General features: G+C 46.6%; 1 protein-coding gene and 1 long non-coding RNA gene across 4 annotated transcripts in view; one reads left to right on the top strand and one right to left on the bottom strand.

Moving 5' to 3' along the window:
* Positions 1–25,059, top strand: part of LOC105476092 (matrilin 2) — a 167,356-nt gene that overhangs the window by 134,093 nt on the left and 8,204 nt on the right. For all 3 annotated transcript variants that reach the window (XM_011731743.3, XM_011731742.2, XM_011731741.3), the window contains 6 exons: positions 3,183–3,305; positions 3,557–3,679; positions 12,881–13,003; positions 14,334–14,456; positions 17,558–17,680; positions 24,411–24,824. In XM_011731743.3, the coding sequence (XP_011730045.2) occupies positions 3,183–3,305; positions 3,557–3,679; positions 12,881–13,003; positions 14,334–14,456; positions 17,558–17,680; positions 24,411–24,824 (1,029 nt within the window). The remainder of the gene's footprint in view (positions 1–3,182; positions 3,306–3,556; positions 3,680–12,880; positions 13,004–14,333; positions 14,457–17,557; positions 17,681–24,410; positions 24,825–25,059) is intronic.
* Positions 376–10,462, bottom strand: LOC139355799 (uncharacterized). The gene is made up of 3 exons (XR_011606860.1): positions 9,914–10,462; positions 8,258–8,423; positions 376–2,313 (listed from the first exon to the last, which is right to left on the bottom strand). It is a non-coding gene; the product is annotated as an uncharacterized lncRNA (long non-coding RNA).

Raw genomic sequence — 25,059 nt, 5'->3', positions numbered from 1 at the left:
CCATCAGGTTCATCATCCATAGAATGTGACTATTAATACTATTGGCCTACCCAACTTGGGTTTCAAGGATTAAAAGAATTAATAGGAATAGGCGGGCATTGTGGCTCACGCTGTAATCCCAGCACTTTGGGAAGCTGAGGCGGGCGGATCACCTGAGGTCAGGAATTCAAGACCAGCCTGGCCAACATGGTGAAACCCCATATCTACTAAAAATACAAAAAATTAGCTGGGTGTGGTGGCGGGCACCTGTAATCCCAGCTACTCGGGAGGCTGAGGCAGGAGAATTGCTTGAACCTAGGAGACAGAGGTTGCAGTCAGCTGAGATTGCACCATTGCACTCCAGACTAGGCAACAAGAGCAAAACTTTATCCCAAAAAAAACCAAAAAACAAAAAACAAAAAAAACGCGTAAAATACTTAGAACAGTGCTGCTAGGCATAAGCACTCATTAAATGTTAACTAATATTAGTATTTGCTGTTGAGCGCATTTATTAGGTCAGACAGGCCTAATTTCAAATCCAACCTCTCCCACCTACTAGATGTGTGTGACCTTGGGCAATTTATTTAACTTCTCCATGCTTTGATTTCCCATCTATGACAAAAAGCAAAACTAATAGTCATATTGTTCCTGCAGGGTTTTTATAGGGAGAAATCGGGGCCATTTCGATACGTTAGCCTGGTGCCTGACACAGGGTAAACTTCCAATCAAGGGGAACAGTTGTGGAGCCTGTGAGAGTGCCAGTGCCTGGCGCCACACTGGGACAAGAGGCCGGAGGGGACAGACCTTGGAAAGCAATGGGCTACAGAGGCTGACCTGAAGGCAGAATCAAGAAACATGGGATTTTCTGAGAAGGCTTGTCTTAATTTTCTTGTGTCAGAGCCACAACAAAGCTCCACTGGGTGATGTAAATGTATGGGAACTTGCAGGCTCTGCCAGCTGGGCAGCTCCATGGTTTTTTATGAGGTACCGTCTCCACAAGTCCTGGCCAGCAGGGTGGGAGCGCCTGAGTGTGGCGATGGACCCTATGCCCTTGGCATGCAGGAGAGGGCCCCACCTCCATGACATGGCCTATGCAGAAGGGGCCCTTTGTGTGCCTTTCCACTCAGCAAGCTCCACATCTGCTCCCCTTTGGAGACAGAGATAGATTGTGAATAAGGACAATGCAGCTGTTGAGCACTGGGCTCCACACGGCCGGCAGGGAGGTTTCCCAGATGAAATAAGAGGTCCAGGGCAGTCCTCAGGAAAGCGGGCCCCTCCAGTGTCCAGAGAGAACAAAGTGCCTCGGTAAAGGCTTTCTAAGGACTGATCTCGGAGGCCAAAGGGCTTTTGAACTGGAAAGTTAGTACCAAAGTCAGTGCCTGCTGTGTGTTGCCTCTGCATGTCTGTGAGTCCTCATGAGAGGCCGGCGGGGAGCGGGTCTCCCATTCGACGGGAGATGCCCTGGTGACCATGGATCTGTGTGTGTCCTGTTTCCTGGAGTGTAAGGTCTGCCTGCTGATGGCCCTGGCAGTTTTCCCAGGGCAGGTGGTCTTGACCTGACTGAGCCCACACAGATCACCAGGGACTTGGCCTGACTGCCCCTCCCAGCATGCTTCTGGGGGCCAGAAGAGTTCTAAGGACGGACCACAAGAGATCCAAACCTTCCCTTCTCTCTGGGATCTAGTCAACTCAAAGTACAAACCAAGCCATTTCTGTCTCGCAGTTCTTAGAGAAAGCCATGGGCTTCTGCTTTCCCTGAGGGATCAGGGAGCCCAGGCCATAAAGACAGCAAGCGCTTCTGAGGCACTCACTCTGCAGGCAATGCCCTGAGCATCCTCCATCCATAAACTCCCTGCATCCTCACAGCCGCCCTACTAGGCACCCACATTCTTGTCCCCATTTAAACCACAAGGGGAAACTGTGACACAAAGAGATTAAGTCACTGTCCTAGGGTCCTGTGACTAGCAAATGGCAACATCGGGATGTGAACACAGGCATGTATCTCCCAAAATCCACAAGTGTTCACAGGAGGTACATCCACCAGTGGAATGTTCCAGAAGGCACTGGTCCCAGGCTCTGTGGGAGTCAAGAGGCCCACTTGGCAGTCCTGCACAAGGCCGCCAGTGTCTGTCCAGTCTCTGGAGGTGCATTTTCTCCATCAGGGAAACCGGGGAGGCAGCCTGCAGGGCTGTTAGTGGGAGCCGTCCACCACAGCTGTGTGTTCATTAGCCTTCGGCGCTTGCTGCCCGGAGGACCAGCTGTGCAGCATTCGGATGCCAGGATGGGCCACACATGCAGGCCCAGGCTTTGGTTTGTTTTTTTAATCCGGATGTCCTGATGATGGGGGTAAAACAACGAAATTGATTTCATTGAGAATGACAATTCTTTTTCATTTTCAATTAGAAACGAAATGGTACAACTAATTCTTAGCACTACTTGATAATAATAATGTGTTCATTAAGTGGTTGCCGTATGCCAGCTACTGTTCTGAGCGCTTTACGTGAATCAATTCCTCTTATTCTCACCCTGTTCCTATAAGAAAGCAACCATCAACATCCACATTCACAAATCAGGAAACGATGGCAAAGAGGCCGTGGGACTGCCCAGCATCCATAGCTAAGAAGTGGCAGAGGTGTGATTTGAATCTAGGTAGTTTGATGCCAGAACCCGCACTCTAAGCACTACTCTATCAGCTGTGTGGCTTTGACCTTGACCTTCCTGAGCCTCACTTTCCTCTCTGTGAAATGGGAATTGCACCTGCTCTCAGAGGTGCCCTGAGGCTGTGGATTCTGTGCACCATGGCCCTGGCAGAGTACTGCTGTCATTAATACCAGGGACAGCATTTCCCAGCCGTTGGGGTTGTATGCTTTACTCTTTAAACAAAGAAATGGGAAAGAAGGCTGGGCGTGGTGCCAGGCACCTGTAACCCCAGCTAGTGACTCTGGAGGCTGGGGCAGGACAATCACTTGAACCCAGGAGGCGGAGGTTGCAGTGAGCTGAGATCTCGCCACTGCACTCCAGCCTGGGTGAAAAGGGAAAGAAAACCAACAAGCCAGGCTGATTTTCTAGAGGGGCCAGGGGTGTGGGGTAGAATGACACCTTCCCCGTGGCTCATTATGCCTCCGGTTTTGTTTTTCAATCTTGGTTGCTGGTGGGGTGTTGCCCCCTCGGCTCCTCTATGCTTTCACATGTGTGAAATGCAGGAGTGGACCACTGTGCACAGCAGGACCATGGCTGTGAGCAGCTGTGTCTGAACACGGAGGAGTCCTTCGTCTGCCAGTGCTCAGAAGGCTTCCTCATCAACGAGGACCTCAAGACCTGCTCCCGTGAGTCCCTGCACGCTCCTCTCATAGGGGAAGGTTTGCACCAGGAGTGAAACCTATGTGACTGCAGAAGGCACAGGTTGTACGTGGGCACTCCTCCCCTGCCCCTTGCTCTGCTCCGGGAGATGGTGGGGATGTCCACTGGGACTGCATGCCTTCGAGGGAGGGTGGGGTGGGCATGATGGTCACTTGATCCCATCACCGTCGCCCAGAGGTCTCACTGATAAAGGGCTGCCTGGCTTTTGGTTTTGCAGGGGTGGATTACTGCCTGCTGAGTGACCATGGTTGTGAATACTCCTGCGTCAACGTGGACAGATCCTTTGCCTGTCAGTGTCCTGAGGGACACGTGCTCCGCAGCGATGGGAAGACGTGTGCAAGTAAGTGTCTGAAGGACAAGCGGGACCTACACAGGTGTTCCGTGGGTGCGGGTGTGGGCGCGCTACCGACGTGTATATGTGCCTGTGTGTCCTGTCTCCAGGCTTTGCTGGGCCCGAATGAATGTGTGTGACGGCATCTCTTAGCCATTGAGCCTTGGTGGCTACTCCACCCCTCCCCTCAAACTGCCTTCCCCCATGCCCTGAAGTGGATTTTTGCTGTTTCCATAGCCCACCTCCCTGTCATTCCGAAGCTGGACAGAGCCCTAGTCCTCAGCTCTCTCTCTGCTCTACCCCCAGCCGTCTAGTATGGCACATGAATAATCATGTGGACCCCTCGCTGACTGCTGGCTGCGTGCTGAGCACTGGGCTAAGCACACATGCTGTTGCATTCAGGGGACAGATGAGGGAAAAACTGTAGCTCGGATTAAGTAAAGAGCCTAAGGTCACCCGCTAGTAAGTGGTGGGTTCAGACTCTGCTGGGTGTGATTCCAAAGTCAGTCCTGGGAGAAGAGGATGCTCCTGAGAAACGCTTTGCTCTGCTTTCTGATCCCGGTGATCTCACAGCACATGGTAAGGCTGGCAGTGATGGGTCCTGGGTACACATTTCCTTGCAGCTGGTCCCAACCCCTGTCTCCATTAATTAAAAAAAAAAAAAAAAAAAATGCTCCCAGACCTCCTTCTCTCCTTCACTGAAGAATGCTGGTGTGTTTGCTGCCCTGCAATTCTGTTTCTAAGTGGACCAAGATAAAGAATTGAAACATAGTCATTTTGAGAGAAGGGATCAGAAATGGAAGAAAAGGACCACAATGTATCTTCCCCAGCCTGCTGGTCTTTCTGGTTATAGGGCCAAGTTCCCTGACCACTGGTACAATTGTAGGCACAACCTAATTTATCCACCTTTTTATATCATCCATTCATCTAGGCAGATGAGCTGGCTGCACAGCTGGGCGTGCCTCTCTATGCTGCCTGTGAGAAAATATTTCCAGTTTGGGACAGATCCTTGAATCTCAGCAAATGGGTTATCCGTGTTATAGCTTTCGGTGGCTCCCCGCCCAGCTGCCTCCCCGACTGCTTCTGCAGCCAGCTCAGGGAGGGATTGGGCACAGGGGATGCAGAAAGAGGGTGGGTGTGTTGAATTGCATCGACATTGACAGCATGCCAAAGCCAGATGTAAGGGGTTTGTTGGTTTGTTTAATTCTCCATCATTTTAGATTGTTCTGAGAATAAGAGGAGTCCTTCTTCTGTCTACCTCGTTCCTGTGATAATCAAGAATGGACTATAAGATGGTTATAGGACCCTAAGAAATTCTCATGAGTCCTTCTAAACAAATGCAGCCCCATCTCCTTTGAATCATGTGCCCCTTCCTCTCCCCTGCCCAGGTCCACACCTGGATTATGACTTGGCCACTTTTAAGTGTTGCCCATGTTCTCATTTAATGTGGGTTTCTAACCAATGGCACAGAGGAACCATCTACATGAGTAAATGTTCAACAATGCAATGAATAGTGAATTTTGTTATTTATATATGGTTGTGTCTAGATGAGGACTTGTGAGATAATCAGATAAGTTAGAATTGTCCTCAGGAACTGTACATGAGAGATGCATTTAACCCACCAGCTGATACATATGTGTTGAGCTATTCCTCTAATTGAAGACTTTCTGCCTGCCCCAGAATGATTCATTCTGACTGTCCTGTCCTGTAATAATGGGCTAGGTTTTCAGTGTGGCCACAGCTAACTGGGGGTTGGGATGTATGTTCCCCGGCTCTACTCGAGATGACAAAGAGCCAGACGGCATGACTGTACCTTTTTGGTAAAGCCTGCGTGGGGGCAGCCAGGCCTGGCTCAGCAGATAAGAATGTTCTTGGCTCTTTATAGAGACAGCCTCTACTTAGAGCTTTGATAGCAAGTGGTCTTAAGAATGTGTCACTCATCTTCTGGAAAGTTCTCTAAAGCGTGGAGGGTTTCCAGGGGCCCTGGGATGAAATGGGCACTGCTGTCCCCCTTACCCCTTCAGGCACCTTGGGTTCTCTGGCCTCTGGAGTGATGTGCCCTCCCTTCCTCCAGTCCCCTGACCCCAAGCTCTGCTTTCCCAGATTCTCCCAGAGGCCTTTTTGCCTCTGGCGGTTAGATGCACAGACTCAGGGTGTTGGGGGGAGAGGATGAGGCGATCTCTTTTACCAGCTTCAGCTGAGAGGACTTCTTCCCTCTCTAGACAGTTCCCTGAGATTGACCTTGTGCAAGGGGATCCCAGCACCAAGAAAGACTCCACAGGCCTGATGTGCATGGACTACACAGGCCACTGGCCTGCGAGCTCCTGGAGGTTGGAGGTCAGAGGCCAACATGAAATGACTGGGAGTGTGAATGGACAGAGGCCACCCCACAGCCCCTGGCACAGGGTCCGCTCTGCACTTGATAACCCTCAGTGGCTTTCCACTGTCTCCTAGAATAAATTTCCATTACACTCCTTGATTTGGCAGAGTGAAGAACCCCCTCTTCCACTTCTTTAGCCTTGCCCTGGGCCCTCCCTGAAGCCTCCTCCTGTTCTTCAGTCAAAGTGGCAAGTCCCCTCTTCTCTGAACAGGCCTGGTGCCTTCCAGCCCATCCCAATGTCACCCCCATGGGCAACCTCCTCCCCTACCTGATGGGCTGTCCTCTCCTCCTCCCATCCCAGACTCTGCTGGGGCCTCTCTTCAGAGCTCTCCTGCCTGGCGTCATCCTGGGGTTCTCTGTGCACACGTCTGAGAAACAGTGTGGCAGAGCAAAAACAGTACTAAACTGGAAGTCCAAAGACTGGGTTTAAATCATGTCGCTTCTACTCTGGGCAAGGGAATTGGCCCTCTCGGGGTCTGAGTGCTCATCTCTAAACTAAGAATGGTCATTGCTGCCTTTCAAGGCCACTGTGTGGTTCGGGAAGACTGCTGTTGCAGTGCTATGTGAACTTGTGAACTGCCGTGACCCCTAAGGGATTCCTCTTCTTGTCTACCCTCCTCAGCATCAGAACCCCCTGCACTGAGGAGACTCAGAAGGTAACTCCTGGCATTGCTGCCTGGAGACACATCTCCCAGGGCCATGCCTGCTCTCCTTGGAGGGGCCCCAGAGATGCACAACTCTGGAAGGGGCCTGGACTCTTTCCAAGGGCTGTCCTATGAGGGACCCTCCCTTCTGCAAGCGGAGGACACCAACAGGGATCAGAGCCATCAGCCTAGGGCACTGGGGCATCTCTGCTGGTGATACTCCCAGTCCAACTACTACAGACAGATCTGTGAGGGCCTGCTAGGCTGAGGCAGCTCTAGGCAAGGCTAGGGGAGTGTCTTAGTCTACTCAGGCTCCCATCACAAAATATCATAGACTGAATGTTTTTTCTTAACCACAGAAATTTATTTCTCACAGTTCTGGAGGCTGGAAGTCCAGGATCCAGGTGCTGGCATGGCTGGGTTCTGGTGAGGGCCCTCTTCCTAGTTTGCAGACAGCCAGCACCCCACTGTGTCCTCATATTGCATGAGTTGTAGGGAGAGAGAGCAAAGAGTACAGGCAAGTTCTCTAGTGTCTCGTCTTATTATAAGAACACTAAACCTATCAGGTCAGGATCCTGCCCTCACAACCCCATCTAAACCTAATGACCTCCCAAAGACTCCACCTCCACATACCCTCACATCAGGGCTAATATCAGATGTGAATTTTGGGGGAAACAGTCTGTAGCAGGGAGTAGGGGGAGGAGACCACCCTCACTGTCAGGTATTTATATTACAGGCTTGATGCAACAGAAGGAAGGTAGAGATTTTCCCTTATTTTGTGGGAAACAGACACATGGAGGAAAACGATGCCTCCAAGCTGGCCCTGGTGGGGGAGTCAGTAGCAGAGCCAGGACCAGAGCCGAGTCCCCTGATTTCAGGATCTTTTGCCCAGTGTGAGATGCCCTGGAAAAGCACATCTCAGTTCAGCTGCTTCTTGGTTTGTCTGAGAAAAAGCCTATATTAAGTTAGCAAAGGATTGGCTGCTCCTAGTTTTATTACAAGAAAAGCCAGGAAGCAGTGTAATTCTATCTGTCGGCTTCTGGTTACTGTCTTGGCAGATGGCCGCTGTGGCTTTCCATCTCTGGGGTTGGGGTTGGTTTTAACAGCGTCTTACGTGGAGCCCCAGATGCAGGATTGCTGTCTGTCATCACGGCAGAGGTGCAAGTCCACAGAACACGTTGCCCCACAGTTGCTGCGCCACAGACATATGTGACTCACCTGTGTCAGCGTGCAGGGCTGCTAGACGTGGACCCTAAAGACCTGTGCTACATCCTAAAACTTCTCATCATCCTGAGCACACACTGCAGAATCCATTCACGATGAGGGTTTAATTAAAAACGTAGGCCTGGGTCCTTATGTGTAAAAGGAGGAGAATCCTTCTTTGAGAGGAAGAATGTTTTCTTCCTCCCTCTTAAGATTTCTCATACGTCCTCCCACCTGTTTCACTTAAGTGATGGCTCCTAATGGAGTCTGTCTTTGCTCTCCTCTCTGGGTTTGAATCTAGGTACTTCCTTAAGCACTTGGTTCCTTTACCCTCGTTCTCTACGAATATTTACTGTGTACCTGCAGTGTGCGGGGTGCTGGGGATCTCTGGGGTTGATGCAGATTCCGTTTGTGCCCTGACAGCGTTTAAAGCTTCTTGGGGAAGAAGGATAGCAGAGACAGCGTCCATTCCATGGGGTGAGAGTGGTGATGTGGGAAGGAGGGGGCCGCGGGAGCCTCCCCTAGTCTAGAGAAAGAGATGTTTAATCAGACACCCAGAGAGCGAGCACAGTGAGCCAGCCAAAGATGGAGGGGAAATGCTTTCCTAGGGGCCAGAGAGCAAACTGCAGGAAGTTCCGTGCTCTGAGTATGGGGTACTGAGTGCAAGAGGGAGGCGGGTGAGAGACAAGGCTGGGGACGCCGGCGGGACACACATTACCCACCTACAGCCTGCAGAGTTACGAGAGACTTCCTGGCAGGCATCTCTTGAGAAAATGATTTTTGTCTAGTTTGTCTTCTGAGAATCTGCCAGGCTGCCTCAGCACACCCTTTTAACCTAGGATGATCCGTGGATGTGCAGCTGGACCAGGGACACGGAGGTAACAGGTTTGAATATAGTCCCATCTCTGCCCCCAGGACAGCTAAGACCAGTCCCCTCTGAAGGTTCAGGGACATTGGGAAAGTCACTTCCCCTCTGACCGTCAGTTTTCTCATCTCTAATGAAGGGGTTGGACTAGTTCATATCCAATAAGTTGAACTTCCAGCCCCCAAACAAGGATATTGCCTGGCTCAGATAAGTGTTCCGTAAACACTTGCCGAATGAATGAACTTACTGTGGTGCCCACCATCGTCTCCCAGGCTGAAGACACCCGGTGGTAGTGAGTCAGGGTGGTGGCTCTCTTTGCCTGATAGGGGACCACTGAAGCATTTTCCTATAGGGGAATATCTTTGCCCTAAGGAGAAACTGACTCCAAGTTGGTTTCCAGACTTGGTGGATAGAAAGCTAGTGCCTATGGCCGGGCGCGGTGGCTCAAGCCTGTAATCCCAGCACTTTGGGAGGCCGAGACGGGCGGATCAGGAGGTCAGGACATCGAGACCATCCTGGCTAACACGATGAAACCCCATCTCTACTAAAAAATACAAAAAACTAGCCGGGCGAGGTGGCGGGCGCCTGTAGTCCCAGCTACTCGGGAGGCTGAGGCAGGAGAATGGCGGGAACCCGGGAGGCGGAGCTTGCAGTGAGCTGAGATCCGGCCATAGCACTCCAGCCTGGGCGACAGAGCGAGACTCCGTCTCAATAAAAAAAAAATAAATAAATAAATAAAAAAATAAATAAATAATAAAAAATAAAAAATAAAAAAGAAAGCTAGTGCCTATGGTCAGGAGGTTAACTATCGTCCGACTTTGGCATTCTCTAATTTCCCATCCGTGGTTCTTTGAATTTATAAGTGGCCCAGAACATTCCTGCAGGGCAGAAACTGGACATTTTGCTGAAGAAATATGAGTCGTGCATTTTGCAAGGGGGTGTGTGGGAGAGAGTGGGAAGCCTAGCTGGCCACAAACATCTACACACCCCATGGGTTCTTATTTAAAACATCTGCACAAAACCCCTGTGAGGTGGATCTAATTACCCTCAATTTTCAGAATAGAAAACTGAGGAAATGTTTCCTTTTGTTCAACAGGATTTCCTAGGGGTCTGTTAGGTGCCAGGCATTATGGCCACTGCCAACATCTCACCTCTGATGATTCGTTGAAATCATCTGTGGGGCTTGGAAAAAGTCTAAAGACCCAGGCAGCATCCCAGAAACCCTGAATCAGAAACAGAAACAGAGACTGTCTTACATTGTTGGTGACGGTAGAGATTGAAATAATCTCTTTGGAGGGTGATTTGGAAATATTTATCTGCCTTTAAATATTCATACCCTTTACCTAGGCAATTCTGCTTCTGGATGTATAACTTTCAGGTATGCCTTCACATTGTACATAAAACTACATGCACAAGAATATCCATTGCAGATAAGTTGTGGTGGCTCATGCCTGTAATCGCAGCACTTTGGGAGACTGAAGCAGGAGGATCACTTGAGGCCAGAAACTTAAGACCAGCCTGGGCAACATAGTGGGACCCCGTCTCTACAAAAAATATGAAAATTAGCTAAGCATGGTGGCATGTACCTGTAGTCCCAGCTACTCAGGAGGCTAAGGTGAGAGGATCACATGAGCCCAAGAGCCAAGGCTGCAGTGAACCGCAATGACACCACTGCACTCCAGCCTGGGCGACAGAGCAAGCCTGTATCTCAAAAAAAAAAAAAAACCCAAAAAACAAAACAAAAAAAAAACAGCTTGCTCAGAGGGGTCTGTCTAGATTATGGCTTGACAAGGCTGACATGAAAGAGCTATAGCTATTTTATTACCGTGGAAAGTGGAGTAGTATTGTTATTATAAATTCATGGTAGGGGGAAAAAAACACCTTACCTCCATGGCCATCCAGTTGTCTGTATCATGGATTACTTAATTGTACTTTCCATTCTTACACTATGTGAGGAACTACCCCAAGCCATTGGGAAATGTTCTGCATTAGTAGTGAGTCTAGAATTTGCCTAGAAAAGTAAGTCACGCTCAGGGCAAGCAGGAGTGTCCAACTTGGCTTTGAGCCTCCTCTGCAGCTGTAATCGCAGTTATCAACCTTTTCCCATTCTTCAAAGATGTTGGCAGTGCTTCTGCCCAAAGAAAGAGAGGCAGAATTCCCTTCACGTTTGAAAGCTTGCTTTAGAATATAGCAATGCAGTATAGTCAGAGAAAACGGGGATTTATTTATAAGGTTACAATTTTTGTCTGGTTCTTTCTCTTGTTAACAATTGGTCTTGACAAGCCATTAGCCTTCCCAACCCTTAGTTTACCTAGCTGGTGAGGGAGAATAACAACAGCTGCCTTAACTAACCCAAAGGTGGTTCTGAGGAGGCCTCTCCAGAGAGATACTGCAAAGATGCTTTACCAAAAAATATGTGTGGTTTGTGCCTGATTATAAAGGTCATTATGTGCTTTGGGGCCTTTATTTAAGAACTCCAATTCGTGTCCATTTTAGAAATTCTACTCAATCTGAAAGGATTGAGTTAACTTTCAGAAATATGTATGGTTCCTATAAAAAGTCACCACCCACCTATCCTCAGTATTAAGCTTTTAAAATAACAGCCTGGTTTTCACAGGTTCACAAACCTTCTAGTCCCCCAGAAGCCACCCAGCCCTATAAGATGGCAACACCATCCTTCAGTTGCTCAGTCCAGCAACCTCGGAGTCTTCTTTGACTCTTCCGTCCTATCCATATGGACTCTTTATTAATACATGAGCAAATTTTATAGTCTCTACCTTAAAATACAGCCAGTCTGACCACTTCTCACCAGCCTGGTCTGGACCACCAAGATCTTTGCACAGGGCTGCTCCTAGCTGTCCGAGCTCCATTCTGTGCAGAGTGATCCTTTCAAAACAAACCCATTTCATGCCACTCCACTGCTCGAAACACTGCAGTGACTGCCCTTCTCCTTCAGATCTGACCCCTACTGTGAACCCCACATGGTCTGCCCCAGCCAGCCTTGCTGGCCTCATCCCCTGCCAGGCTCCTGGATGCTCCAGTCACAGTGGTCTCCTTGCCTTTCCTGAAACACACCAACCAAGCAGCTCCTGTTGCTGCAGTTTGCAAATGCTGTTCTTTCTTGCTGATCATGCTCTTTCCCAGACACCACCACTCACTTCCTCTCCTTCTGCAGGGCTCTGCTCAGTGTCACCGTATCTGACACACCATATAACATAACAAGCCCTCCCTACTCTCCAGCCCAGCAGCCACTCTCCATCCTTCTTTCCTGCTCTTCCTCCATAGCACTTTTTCCCACATGACATATCACATGTTTGTCTGTTTTCCACGCATCCCTCTTCCCCTGACACCTGCTGCCAAATGTAAGCTTCACAAAAGCAGAGACTTTGTTTTGTTCGTTGCTGTATCCCCAGAGCCTAAAACAGTACCTGGCTCATCACAGGGACTCAAAAAATATTTGTGAACTGACTGAATACGTGAATGAATTGGTTACCTAAGTGTAATATATACATACATACATAAGTAGATATGTAAATAAGTTGATATTATAGTTATATAATAGCCAATTAGGTTAATCTTATTTTCTAATATTTATAAGTAATTTATCTCGCATTCTGTAACTTGTATTCTCATGTTTTTTGTTCATTTTTCTTGTGGAGATGATCATATTGTTTGAATTTTATGTGCCATGTACATATTAAGAATTCTTGCTCACTTTGGGAGTCTGAGGTGGGTAGATTGCTTGAGCCCAGCAATTCGAGACCAGCCTGGGCAACATGACGAAATCCCGTCTCTACAAAAAATTAGCCAGGTGTGGTGGTGTGTGCTTGTAGTCCCAGCTATCCAGGAGGCTGAGATGGGAGGATCACTTGAGCCCGGGAGGCGGAGGCTGCAGTGAGTTGAGATTATGCCACCACACTCCAGCCTGGGTGGCAGAGTGAGACCCTCTCTGAAAAAGGAATTTTTGCTCATAGACACGCTTTATATTCTGAAATGTGTACTGTAGGATAAGGTACTGTTTTAATTCAAGGTGTCTGAAATGTCTTTTATGATTGAATAAGCCACTCAGTATGAGTCATTTTCTTCTTCTGTTTCTCTAATTCCCATTTGATTCTCAGAACTGGACTCTTGTGCTCTGGGGGACCATGGTTGTGAACACTCGTGTGTAAGCAGTGAAGATTCGTATGTATGCCAGTGCTTTGAAGGTTATATACTCCGTGAAGATGGGAAAACCTGCAGAAGTAAGTTTGTACTGGAGCTGGCTCCTACTACTCTGCCAGACCACTGTGTGAAATTGCTATCCTCACCTCTGTATACATCAGTTCCTCTCAGAAGTCAATGCCACACGGCAAAATGTAATGTAGTGTCCTGGATAGGACCCTGAAAGAGAAAAAGGACATTAGGGAAAAACTAAGTAAATGTCAATAAAATACAGACTTTAGCTAATAATCATGTATCAGTATGGGTTTATTAATAATAACGGAGGGACCACACTGATGTGAGGTGTTAATAATAGGGAAAATTGGTGTAGGGTATATGGCAATTCTTTGCACTATCGTCTCAATTTTTGTGTAAATCTAAAACTGTCCTAAACAATAAAGTCTATTAAAAAAATGGACAAACAAAGTGGATGCCAGAGCTATTACTGAAGTTCTTCATTTATATGCTCTGTGGCAAGAAACAGTGGTTTGGCAGTATACTCTAGTGGAAAGATGGACAGTCAGAAATCCAAGATTCAATCAACTTCTGTCTCTGCCATTCATTAGCTGGGAAAGTTGTCTAACTTCTCTAAGCCTCTCTGCTTATTTATCTTTAATAATGTTGTTGTTGTTGTTATTTCTGGTAGCACAAATCCTTCCCAGAGGGCACCTTGTGATGAAGCCAGTTTTGCCTTTCAGAAGGCAAAGCCTCTTAGATGGGGCTGCAGCCAGCCAACCCAGGACAAGCAGCCTTAGAGTGACTTGCTGGCGTAAATCTCAAGACACATCTCTGAATAATCAAAGGGGAGTGTGTGACCCTGGTTTCCAGCCCTATCAGTTATCTTTTTGTCAACGTCTCAAAGCACTTTATAAAGAGCAACTCATGTTGACACTTTTGTAAGGAAAGATGGGTAGCTGGAGTAATTACTCTCTCATTTTTTAGACAGCAAAGCTAAGACTCCAAGAAGTTAAGTTATTCTCCTAAGTCATACACTATGTCAGGCACAAAGCCAAAGTGAGATTTCAGTGCTGCTAATCTAAATTGAGGTTTCATCTCCTAAGGAATCATATCAACAGTGTTTCCATTCTGATATCAGAAACTATGTCTACAGAAAGCTGATGATGGACTGCATTTTAACACTAAAGTAGTGCTGGTGAATGATGATGGTGAAGACTGTGAAACAGTTTGAAGGGTTAGCCCGAATTAGAGCCCCTAAACTTTGTTCTCAATTGTATCTTCCTGCCCCGCAGACCACTGAGCTCAGGGGGCAGTAGAATCCGGTAGCGGACTTCAGCAGATGGGTCCTCCAGGGTGAAGTCCATGTGAAATGCATGTTGGCGAAATTGTTGAAACTTGCTCTCCCGTCTTCAGGGAAAGATGTCTGCCAAGCAGTAGACCATGGCTGTGAACACATTTGTGTGAACAGTGACGACTCATACACATGCAAGTGCTTGGAGGGATTCCGGCTCGCCGAGGATGGGAAACGCTGCCAAAGTAAGTAGCCTTGAGGTGGAGAAGAACTTTTCCCTCTGTGGACTCAGAATTAGAGAACTGCATTTAGTCCTTAAAGTCCTCCTTTATTACCACTGTCACAAGTGTCAGTTCCTGCCTTGGGTGCTCTGAAAGTGATTAGCTAGAGATCAGTTCAGTAGCCTCTTGCTTTTTTGGGAATTTCTCAGTCAAGGCCTGAGTTTTGGGTCCTTTGCTTCTCTTCATTTTCTGCCGGCCGTCAGCTCTTTCCACAGCAGCTGTGTGGGTGCCCAGAGCCTCGCACGGTGCCTGCCTAGTCACTGGACTGAATTAGAGCCTCTGCTAGCAATCACAAGGATCAAAAGTTAATTACAGAGCTTTCTCCTCTTGGCAGACCTTAAAAGTAAGAGCAAAGGGTGAAAGGGTGTATTTGTCCATTTTCACACTGCTGATAAAGACATACCTAAGACTGGGCAATTTACAAAAGAAAGAGGTTTGATGGACTCACAGTTCCGCTTGACTGGAGAGGCTTTACAATCATGACAGAAGGGGAAGGGCACATCTCACACAGTGGCAGACAAGAGAAGAGAACTTGTGCAGGGAAACGCCCTTTATAAAACCGTCAGAACTTGTGGAGATTATTCACTATTAGAATAGCACAGGAAAGCCCTGTCCCCATGATTCAATTACCTCCCACCAGGTCCCTCCCACAACACATGGGAATTTTGGGAACTACAATTCAAGATGACATTTGGGTGGGGACACAGCCAAACCATATCAGAGGGATGTCCTGTGGATTTTATTTTTCTATTATTTGTATCATTTGCTTCTATAGGTCATCCAGAACAGGCTCTGAGAGTTTAGTTAGAAGGTATATTCACCAGAGTTCTCCAGAAAAACAGACCTTCTCTATGTATATCTTCATCTTCTATTATATATAAATATAATAGAAGACATATATAATATACATGTCTTCTATAGTCTGTTCTATCTTCTATTTATATATATCATAGAAGATATATTTATACACACATATATATGTACGTGTGTGTATATATATATATGTATACTATGGTCTGTTTCTATCTTCTATTAATATATCATCTCCACAGGAAAAATGGACACACACACACACACACACACACACACACATATATATGGTGAGAGAGGAAAACATTGGTTGATTTTAAGGGATTGGCTCACAAAATTGTCAGGGACTGGCAAGTTCTAAATCTGTAGGCAGCCTGGAGACCCAGGCAAGAGCTGATGCTGCAGCCCAAGTCTGAAGGCAGTCTAGATGCAGAATTCCCTTTTCCTCTGAGGACCTCAGTCTTTTTCTCTTTAGGCCTTCAAGTGATTGGATGAGGCCCATCTACATTATGGAGGGTAATCTGATCTGCTTTACTCAAAGTCTACTGATTAAATGTTAATTGCATCTAAAAATTAGCTCACAGCATCATTTAGACTGGTGTTTGACCAAACAACTGGGCACAATAGCCTAGCCAAAGTGACACATCAGATTAACCTTCATAGTACCCAAAGGAAGAGAGGGATGTCATACGAGCTCAGTGAGGTGGGCTTTAGGAGAGTACAGAGCAGGGATTTTTCCCCACCATGAGATTCTGAGGTGGTAATTCCCTATTTGGCGGGGAAGGGTGGTTGACAAAGTCTACTTGCTTTTGTGACACTTTGCCCCAGTGGGCAAAATGACCCTTTTTAAATTAAGTCAAAATAAGTTCAGTTGCTTTTGAGGTTGATTTTTGGGAATTTTCTCACAGACTCCTTTGAGATAACTGGGGACATTCCACAAGCCAGCAAGGCTGGGTTGGATGGATCTCAGTACCTCGCTTCTTCCACCGGGAAGAGGGACTCCTGCCTTTACCGAGAAGTTCTGTGTGAACGACTGGTGCCTAGGATGCCTGTGGTGCCCTGGCCTGACGCTGCAGGGATTCCCCTCACAACTGCAGGTTCAGCTTCACACGGCAGTGGCCCTCTTGTGGGGATTTTTCTATAATTCTGCCCATTGTGGCTGTCTGTGCTGCTTTGTTCATGCTTTTCTTTTTGTTTGTTTTTGTTTTGAGACAGGGTCTTACTCTGTCACCCAGGCTGGAGTGCAGTGGCACTATCTTGGCTCACTATAACCTCCACCTCCTGGGCTCAAGCAATCTTCCCACCTCAGCCTCCTGAGTAGCTGGGACTACAAGCATGCACCACCACACCCAGTTAATTTTTGTATTTTTTGTAGAGATGTGGTTTCACCATGTTGCCCAGGCTGGTCTTGAACACCTGAGCTCAAGAGATCTGCCTGCCTTGGCCTCCCAAAGTGTTGGGATTACAGGTGTGAACCACCACGCCTAGCCCTCTTGCTTTTCTTTCTGCAAACATCTGCACACTCACACACACTGTTTATTCATTCAACACATTTTTTGCTCAGTAAATTAAGCTACTGTACACAAGGTACAACTTCTACCTCTGGAATTTGATCCTAAATCAGATTTCACCATTCCTGCTTCCTAGAGGGATGTGTACTCACTGATTCCAATTTTGTGTGAAGCCTCTCCTTTTAAGGGCTAATGACAGGAAAGAGCCATAGGCTCTCAGGCTATGGAGGAGCACTCGGGAGACAGCTGTGTCATCAACCTGCCAGATGACCGTGGGCAGCAGTGAAGCTTTCTGAGGATCTGATTCTTCATTTATACCTTGAATATAATTACCCCTGTCTTCTTCCTCTCACAGGGTGTTGTGAGGGCTAAAGGGCTGTAAGTACTTCGAAGAGTTTAAATTACCTCACACATGAGAAATGTTCATTAGACAATCTGAACTGGAGTGTTTGGGATGTCTGTGGCAAAATAAATTAGAAGCTAAAGCACATCTAATAATAGGATAGTAAATCAAGGACACCTAATCACCCATCATACCATTCAGACTCATGGGAGCTGGAGCTTTCTGAGAGGAGCTTTTTCCCCATCCTGAGTATGAGACTAAAAAAGACATTATGAAGGAGGTTTGAAGAGAGGTGTATTTTCTTTAAAAGAGATTACTTCCACCATCTCTACTCACATGACTATTCAGTTCACCTCATTTCTACACTGATGGGATTGTTCAACTCCCTACATTTTCCTCAGGGAAGGATGTCTGCAAATCAACCCACCATGGCTGCGAACACATTTGTGTTAATAATGGGATTTCCTACAGCTGCAAATGCTCAGAGGGATTTGTTCTAGCTGAGGACGGAAGACGGTGCAAGAGTAAGTGATCTGAACTTGGCTCTCTGCTTTAATTTGGTTTTGGAGCAACTGCTTTTTGGAGTATTTTCAGGCAACAAGTCCCTCACCTCTGCTTCTCCCATAAATATAAATGCATATGCACAAATACAGAATGGGGAAGCGAGGGCTTAACTGCAGCCCCTGTGAAAACACTTTCAGTTTTAATTGACAGTAAATTCATTATCAGCCAAGAGGCTAGGCTGATCATAGGCTGAACAGCAATGTCTGGATGAGGGAGGTGGAGACAGCTGTGCTCTGCTCTGGGCTGGAGAATTACCTTCAGTTCTGGGCATGGTACTTTAGGAGAAGAGAGATAGATCAATGGTTTAAACATTAAAAAAAAACACACACACACACACAAAAGAGCAAAAGGAGCCTTTTTTTTTTTTTTTTTTTGAGACAGAGTCTTGCTGTGTCGCCCAGGCTGGAGTGCAGTGGCTGGATCTCGGCTCACTGCAAGCTCTGCCTCCCGGGTTCACACCATTCTCCTGCCTCAGCCTCCCAAGTAGCTGGGACTACAGGCGCCCACTGCCAGGCTAATTTTTTGCATTTTTAGTAGAGACGGGGTTTCACCGTGTTAGCCAGGATGGTCTCGTTCTCCTGACCTCGTGATCCACCCGCCTCAGCCTCCCAAAGTGCTGGGATTACAGGCATGAGCCACCGCGCCCGGCCGCAAAAGGAGTCTTGAGAGAATTATTTTATAATCTGAGAGAAGATCTTTCTAAACATGACATGAAATTTAAAAGCCATAAAAGAAAAACAAAGGAAAATATATAGTAAGAGAGTAAAGCCGTGATACCTTTTTTTAACCTATTAGTTACCAGAGATCAAAAAGTTTGATTCCTTATGTTGGCAAAGGTATATTGTAGTAGGGAATGATAAATGGATCAGTGGGTGTCTGAATTGGTATAACCTTTCAGAGGGCAATTTGGCAATGTTATGAATCCAGTTCCACTTCTAGAAGTTTATCTTACAGATATGTGCATGTTTACAAAGCCATGTACAAGGATATTTTATACAGCACTATTTGTAGCAGCAAAAAACTGGAAACAAGCTAAATGATCACCCATGAGCCTGGCTGAATAAATTAAGGCACATCTATGTAATAAAACATGACGCAGCTGTTAAAACAACAAGCAGCTCTAGATGTATCCCCAAGATATTTTAAGTGAAAAAAGCATGGTGCTGAATGTTTTTTATAGTTTGTTACCATCGATATATTTTGTAAAACACTCTAACATACAGTCTCTCTTTCTCTATATATACGTGTGTGTGTATACCATTATAACACATATAATGTGTATACCCTTATACACACACACACACACACACACACACACCCTTTTTCTAATATTTTTTGTTCCAAATGCATGTATTATTTTTTAGAAAAAAAATAAGATAAATACGATTTAGAAATAAGAATCATGATCTTGTGAGGAAGTTCAGTATTAAGCAGAAAAAAATTAGGAAACTGGGGATCTTTGTAGAAAAAAACTTTTGAGGGCCGGGCGCGGTGGCTCAAGCCTGTAATCCTAGCACTTTGGGAGGCTGAGACGGGCGGATCACAAGGTCAGCAGATCGAGACCATCCTGGTTAACACGGTGAAACCCCATCTCTACTAAAAAATATAAAAAACTAGCCGGGCGAGGTGGCAGGCGCCTGTAGTCCCAGCTACTCGGGAGGCTGAGCCAGGAGAATGGCGTAAACCCGGGAGGCGGAGCTTGCAGTGAGCTGAGATCTGGCCACTGCACTCCAGCCTGGGCGACAGAGCTAGACTCCGACTCAAAAAAAAAAAAAAAAAAAAGAAAGAAAAAAACTTTTGAGGTACTAAATACCAACGTGACTGTCATCTCACTCATGATTTGTATGATACCCCATCCCACCCCACCCTACCCTGGAAAGAAAGGACACTGGGAGAAGCTACAGCTCAGCACGAGGACAAAGAAGCTTTCTACCAGGGAAGCTGCATGTCTAATTAGTTCAGCACATAAGCTTCAGCTCAGACAGATCTGGATCTGAACTCTGATTCATACTACCTGTGTGACCTTGGTCAAATTATTTAACCTCAGCCAGGCACTGTGGCTCACGCCTGTAATCCCAGCATTTTGGGAGGCCAAGGCGGGCAGATCACCTGAGACCAGGAGTTCGAGACCAGCCTGGCCAACATGACGAAACCCTGTTTCTATTAAAAATATAAAAATTAGCTGGGTGTGGTGGCACGCATCTATAATCCCAGCTACTGGAGTGGCTGAGGCAGGAGAATTGCTTGAACCTGGGAGGCAGAGGTTGCAGTGAGCCGAGATCACGCCATTGCTCTCCAGCCTGGGCAACAGAGCAAGACTCCATCTCAAAATAAATAAATAAACAAACAAACAAAAATTAGCCAGGTGTGATGGCATGCACCTATAATCCCAGCTACTTGAGAGGCTGAGGCCAGGAGATGGAAGTTGCAGTGAGCCAAGATCATGCCACTGCACTCCAGCCATGGTGACAGAGCAGGGCTCTGTCTCAAAAAAAAAAAACAAAAAAACCAAATTATATAACCTCTCTGAGTCCCAGTTTCCCCATCTATAAAATGAGGATGATACCTCACAAAGCCATCACAAGGAATACATGAGATCATGTATCCAAAGGTGCTGAACAGCCAGGTGTGGTGGCTCACGCCTGTAATCCCAGCACCTTGGGAAGCTGCAGTGGGAGGATTGCTTGAGCTCAGGAGTTCAAGACCAGTCTGGGCAACATGGTGAAACCCTGTCTCTACAAAAATTAGAAAAATTAGCTGCTTGTGGTGGTACGTGCCTATGGTCCCACTTACTAGGGAGGCTGAGGTGGGAGGATCACCTGAATGCAGGAGGCTACAGTGAGTTGTGATTGTGCCACTTCACTCTAGCCTGGGTGGCACAGCAAGACCCTGTCTCAAAAAATTTTTTTTAATAAAAAATAAATAAAGGTGTTGAGCCCAGTGCTGACACACATAAGTGCTCAAAAAATGATCACTATTACTATTCACAATAGCAAAGACATGGAATCAACCCAAAATGCCCATCAATGATAGACTGGATAAAGAACATGTGATGTATATACACCATGGAAGACTATGCAGCCATGAAAAGAAATGAGATCATGTCCTTTGCAGGGACATGGGTGGAATTGGAAGCCATTATCCTCAGCAAACTAACACAGGAACAGAAAACCAGACACTGCATGTTCTCACTTACAAGTCAAGCTGAACAATGAGAATACATGGACACAGGGAGGGGAACAACACACACTGGGGCCTGTTGCAGGGAGTCAGGGGAGTGAGAACATCAAGATAAAAAGCTAATGCATATGGGGCTTAACACCTAGGTGATGGGCTGATAGGTGCAGCAAACCACCATGGCACACGTTTGCCTATGTAACAAACCTGCATGTCCTGCACATGTATCCCAGAACTTAAAATAAAATTAAATTTAAAAAACAACAGACAGGCCAGGCGCGGTGGCTCATGCCTTTAATCCCGGCACCTTGAGAGGCTGAGGTGGGCAGATCACATGAGGTCAGGAGTTCAAGACCAGCCTGGCCAACATGGTGAAACCCTGCCTCTACTGAAAATATAAAAAATGGCCAGGTGTGGTAGCACGTGCCAGTGGCTCTGGCTACTTGGGAGGCTGAGGCCGGAGAAGCACTTGAACCCAGGAGGCGGAGGTGGCAGTGAGCCAAGATTGTGCCTCTGCACTCCGGCCTGCGCGAGAGAGCGAGATGCCATTTCAAACAACAACAACAACAAACAAACAGAATTATCACTATTGTAATCATCAACAGCAGAAATGTCCAAAATGGGGCTTCAGTGGTAAGGTGACAATTCCTCAACAGGAGAGGCGTTGAGGCCCAGGCCAAATGGTCACTGGGTGGGGATGTTGAAAAGAAGATGTAAGCAACAGCGAGGCTGGAGTAGATGATCTTTAAAGGGCTTATCCATGCCTGAAGTTGTAGAACTTTCTGAAAATTATGTTCTGAAAGCAAGTCACAGCTCCGTTCCAGTCTTATCAACTTAACTATCAAAAAGAAAATGCCCAAGAAAAGTGGGAATTACCCTCTGGCAAAAAAATAGCTAACAAGTGGGGCTGTCCTTTCTGTGTCTGAAAGCAAATATGCGGGCCCTGCTATCCCTGATGTTTTTCCACTCTGCCTTGTTTTGTGTTCCCTGGAGAAGGCTTCTGGACCCCATTCTGTGTGTGGGGGTTGCAAGTGCTAGTTTTGTTCTGTAAGAAAAATGTGTACAGAAAAGAGGAGAAAACAGACTCACTGCTGGAAAATTATTTCAGTATTTTTGAAATCTGCTGAAGAGCCACATGCATGCTGCCTGAGTCTTTTTTTGGTTCACTTAGGAACAGACTATGAATGTAAATGAAGCTTTGAGTTGGCCTTTTCCTCTTTCACTAATAAAAGATCGGATAGGTTGAGTGATGAGGAAAAGCACTTAATGGAGAAACAGAAGAACCCAAACCCCCAACATGCTCTCTCTCTCTCTCTCTCTCTCTCTCTCTCACACACACACACACACACACACACACACACACACACACACACACACACTCTCTCTGACATTAAGCATGTTATACTGGCCAAGCACAGAAATGGTTTTGCATGTGTGTGTCTTTACATGCTTATATTGTTGTGCCTCACTTTGAAAGATTAAACAGTTGCTTGATATATAAAACAGAATGTTTATCACAGATTGTGGATTGTTTGAAATGAGATCATCTGGCCCAACGCAGTGGCTTACACCTGTAATCCCAACACCTTGGAGGCCGAGGCGGGTGGATCACAAGGTCAGGAGTTCGAAACCAGCTTGGCCAAGATCATGAAACCCCGTCTCTACTAAAAATACAAAAATTAGCCAGGCGTGGTGGCATGTGCCTGTAATCCCAGCTACTTGGGAGGCTGAGGCAGGAGAATCGCTTGAACCCAGGAGGCAGAGGTTGCAGTAAGCTGAGAAAGCGCCATTGTACTCTAGCCTGGGCGACACAGCAAGACGCTGTCTCGAAAAAGAAAAAGAAGAAGAAATGAGATAATCCATTTTGGATCTGTCCATTTTTCTTTTGCAGTCCTAAATAATAAAAAGCCTCTCCATACCCAAATTGCTTAACATAAAGCTTTTATTTCTGTCTTACTATCAACCATCTATTAATAGTTGCCTGAGACCGGGCACAGTGGCTCATGCCTGTAATCCCAGAACTTTGGGAGGCCAAGGCGGGTGAATCACCTGAGGTCAGGAGTTCAAGACCAGCCTAGCCAACATGGCAAAATCTCGTCTCTACTAAAAATACAAAAAAACTAGCCAGGTGTGGTAGCGTGTGCCTGTAATCCCAGCTACTTGGGAGGCTGAGGCAGGAGAATCACTTGAACCCAGGAAGTAGAGGTTGCAGTGAGCCAAGATCACACCATTGTACTCCAGCCTGGGCAACAGAGCAAGACTCCATCTCAAAAAAAAAAAAAAAAAAAAAAAAAGCCTGAAAAGTTTCCATGTAAAGAATTTATGGTGATAATTTTTTGTTGTTTTTTTACAGAGAGACGCAGGGTCTTGCTCTGTCACCTGGACTGGAGTGCAGTGGCACAATCATAGCTCACTGCAACCTATAATTCTTGGGCTCCAGTAATCCTTCTGCCTCAGCCTCCCAAGTAGCTAGGGCTACAGGCATGCATTACCAGCTAATTTTTTAGCCCAGCTAATTTTTCTTTTTTTAAGAGAGACAGTCACTCTGTTGCCTAGGGTGTTCTTGAACTCCTGTGCTCAAGCCATCCTCCTGCCTCCGCCTCCCAAAGTGCTGGGGATTATAGGTGTGAGCCACCGCACCAAAGCTAATAATTATTTTGTCAGCTTTAATAGGTCAGTAGGGTACTTACACGTGTGCTACCCAATGAACATCACCTCATTCACTTAGTCTGTCACCACACATTTACTGAACACCTTTTTTGTGCCAAGTATTGGGGGATGGGGCACAAAAATGAATGAAACACAGTCCCTGCTGAAGAGGAACTCACAGACTGGAGGAGGAAACACATCATTAAATAATTATTGTACAATGTGGAACACTATATAGAGTACATTAGATTGTATGCAACTTGGTGTCAGGAATTGTGTCTTGGTCACTATTGCAATCCTGCTACGTCCACTGCCTTGTACAAAGCAGGTCCTCAATAACTTTTTGGTTGAATAAATTAGTAGTGTTAGGGGTATATAGAAAGCAATACAAGCTGAGTTACAAGGAAGGCTCCCCGGCAGAGATGATGGCTGAGCTGAAGAAATCTCTTTCTCCATTGACTGTCAGAATGCCAGCACTAGGGTGACGTCACCCTCCTGGAGTAAAGTTCTGGGAGTCTTTTGGGTATTGTTAGACCCTTCCGTGTTCTCTACACCCAGCTCCTCCCAGACCTGTCAGTGTTCCAGGGTACAATATAGACTTGGTTTCCTAGACAATTGTACATCTGCCATTTTGCTTGTGAAAAATACTATTTTTATCAATATGACAAGCCAACCATAAAAGTATATGTGAAAATTATTGTTGCTTGTGGCCCTCCCAACACCTCATCTGTCCTGTGTATTATCTAAAGAAGAAGAAAACTGGTTCCCCAAAGTGGTTATGCCTCCAACTGAAGCATCATTTTATTCTACTCTTGTGCATAAATGATTTTTTATCTTTTTTTTTTATCAACTTTCCTTTTATAGAATGCACTGAAGGCCCAATTGACCTGGTCTTTGTGATCGATGGATCCAAGAGTCTTGGAGAAGAGAATTTTGAGGTCGTGAAGCAGTTTGTCACTGGAATTATAGATTCCTTGACGATTTCCCCCAAAGCCGCTCGAGTGGGGCTGCTCCAGTATTCCACGCAGGTCCGCACAGAGTTTACCCTGAGAAACTTCAACTCAGCCAAAGACATGAAAAAAGCCGTGGCCCACATGAAATACATGGGAAAGGGCTCTATGACTGGGCTGGCCCTGAAACACATGTTTGAGAGAAGTTTTACCCAAGGAGAAGGGGCCAGGCCCCTTTCCACAAGGGTGCCCAGAGCAGCCATCGTGTTCACCGACGGACGGGCTCAGGATGACGTCTCCGAGTGGGCCAGTAAAGCCAAGGCCAATGGTAATATGGGGTGGAGGTGCGGTTTACACCACTCAAGGTTCAGGTTTCTTAAACTCACTCAGTGGTCTCTGCTGGCCATAGGGGGAAGCTTCTTTGAGTATGCAGAAAGGCCTCCTGGCAACTGCCATTATATATCTTTACTACCCTGCCACCTAGAGGCCTTAAATAAAGTGGACCCCACAGGAGTTAAATAAAGTGCTCAGGAAGAAGTCTGGTGACTAGAAGGTTAGGCTAA

This window comes from Macaca nemestrina, chromosome 8 (assembly GCF_043159975.1).
Source record: "Macaca nemestrina isolate mMacNem1 chromosome 8, mMacNem.hap1, whole genome shotgun sequence".
NCBI classification, from domain to species: domain Eukaryota; kingdom Metazoa; phylum Chordata; class Mammalia; order Primates; family Cercopithecidae; genus Macaca; species Macaca nemestrina.
Note: the sequence above shows the minus strand (reverse complement) of the source record. Positions and strands in the feature narration are given on the sequence as shown.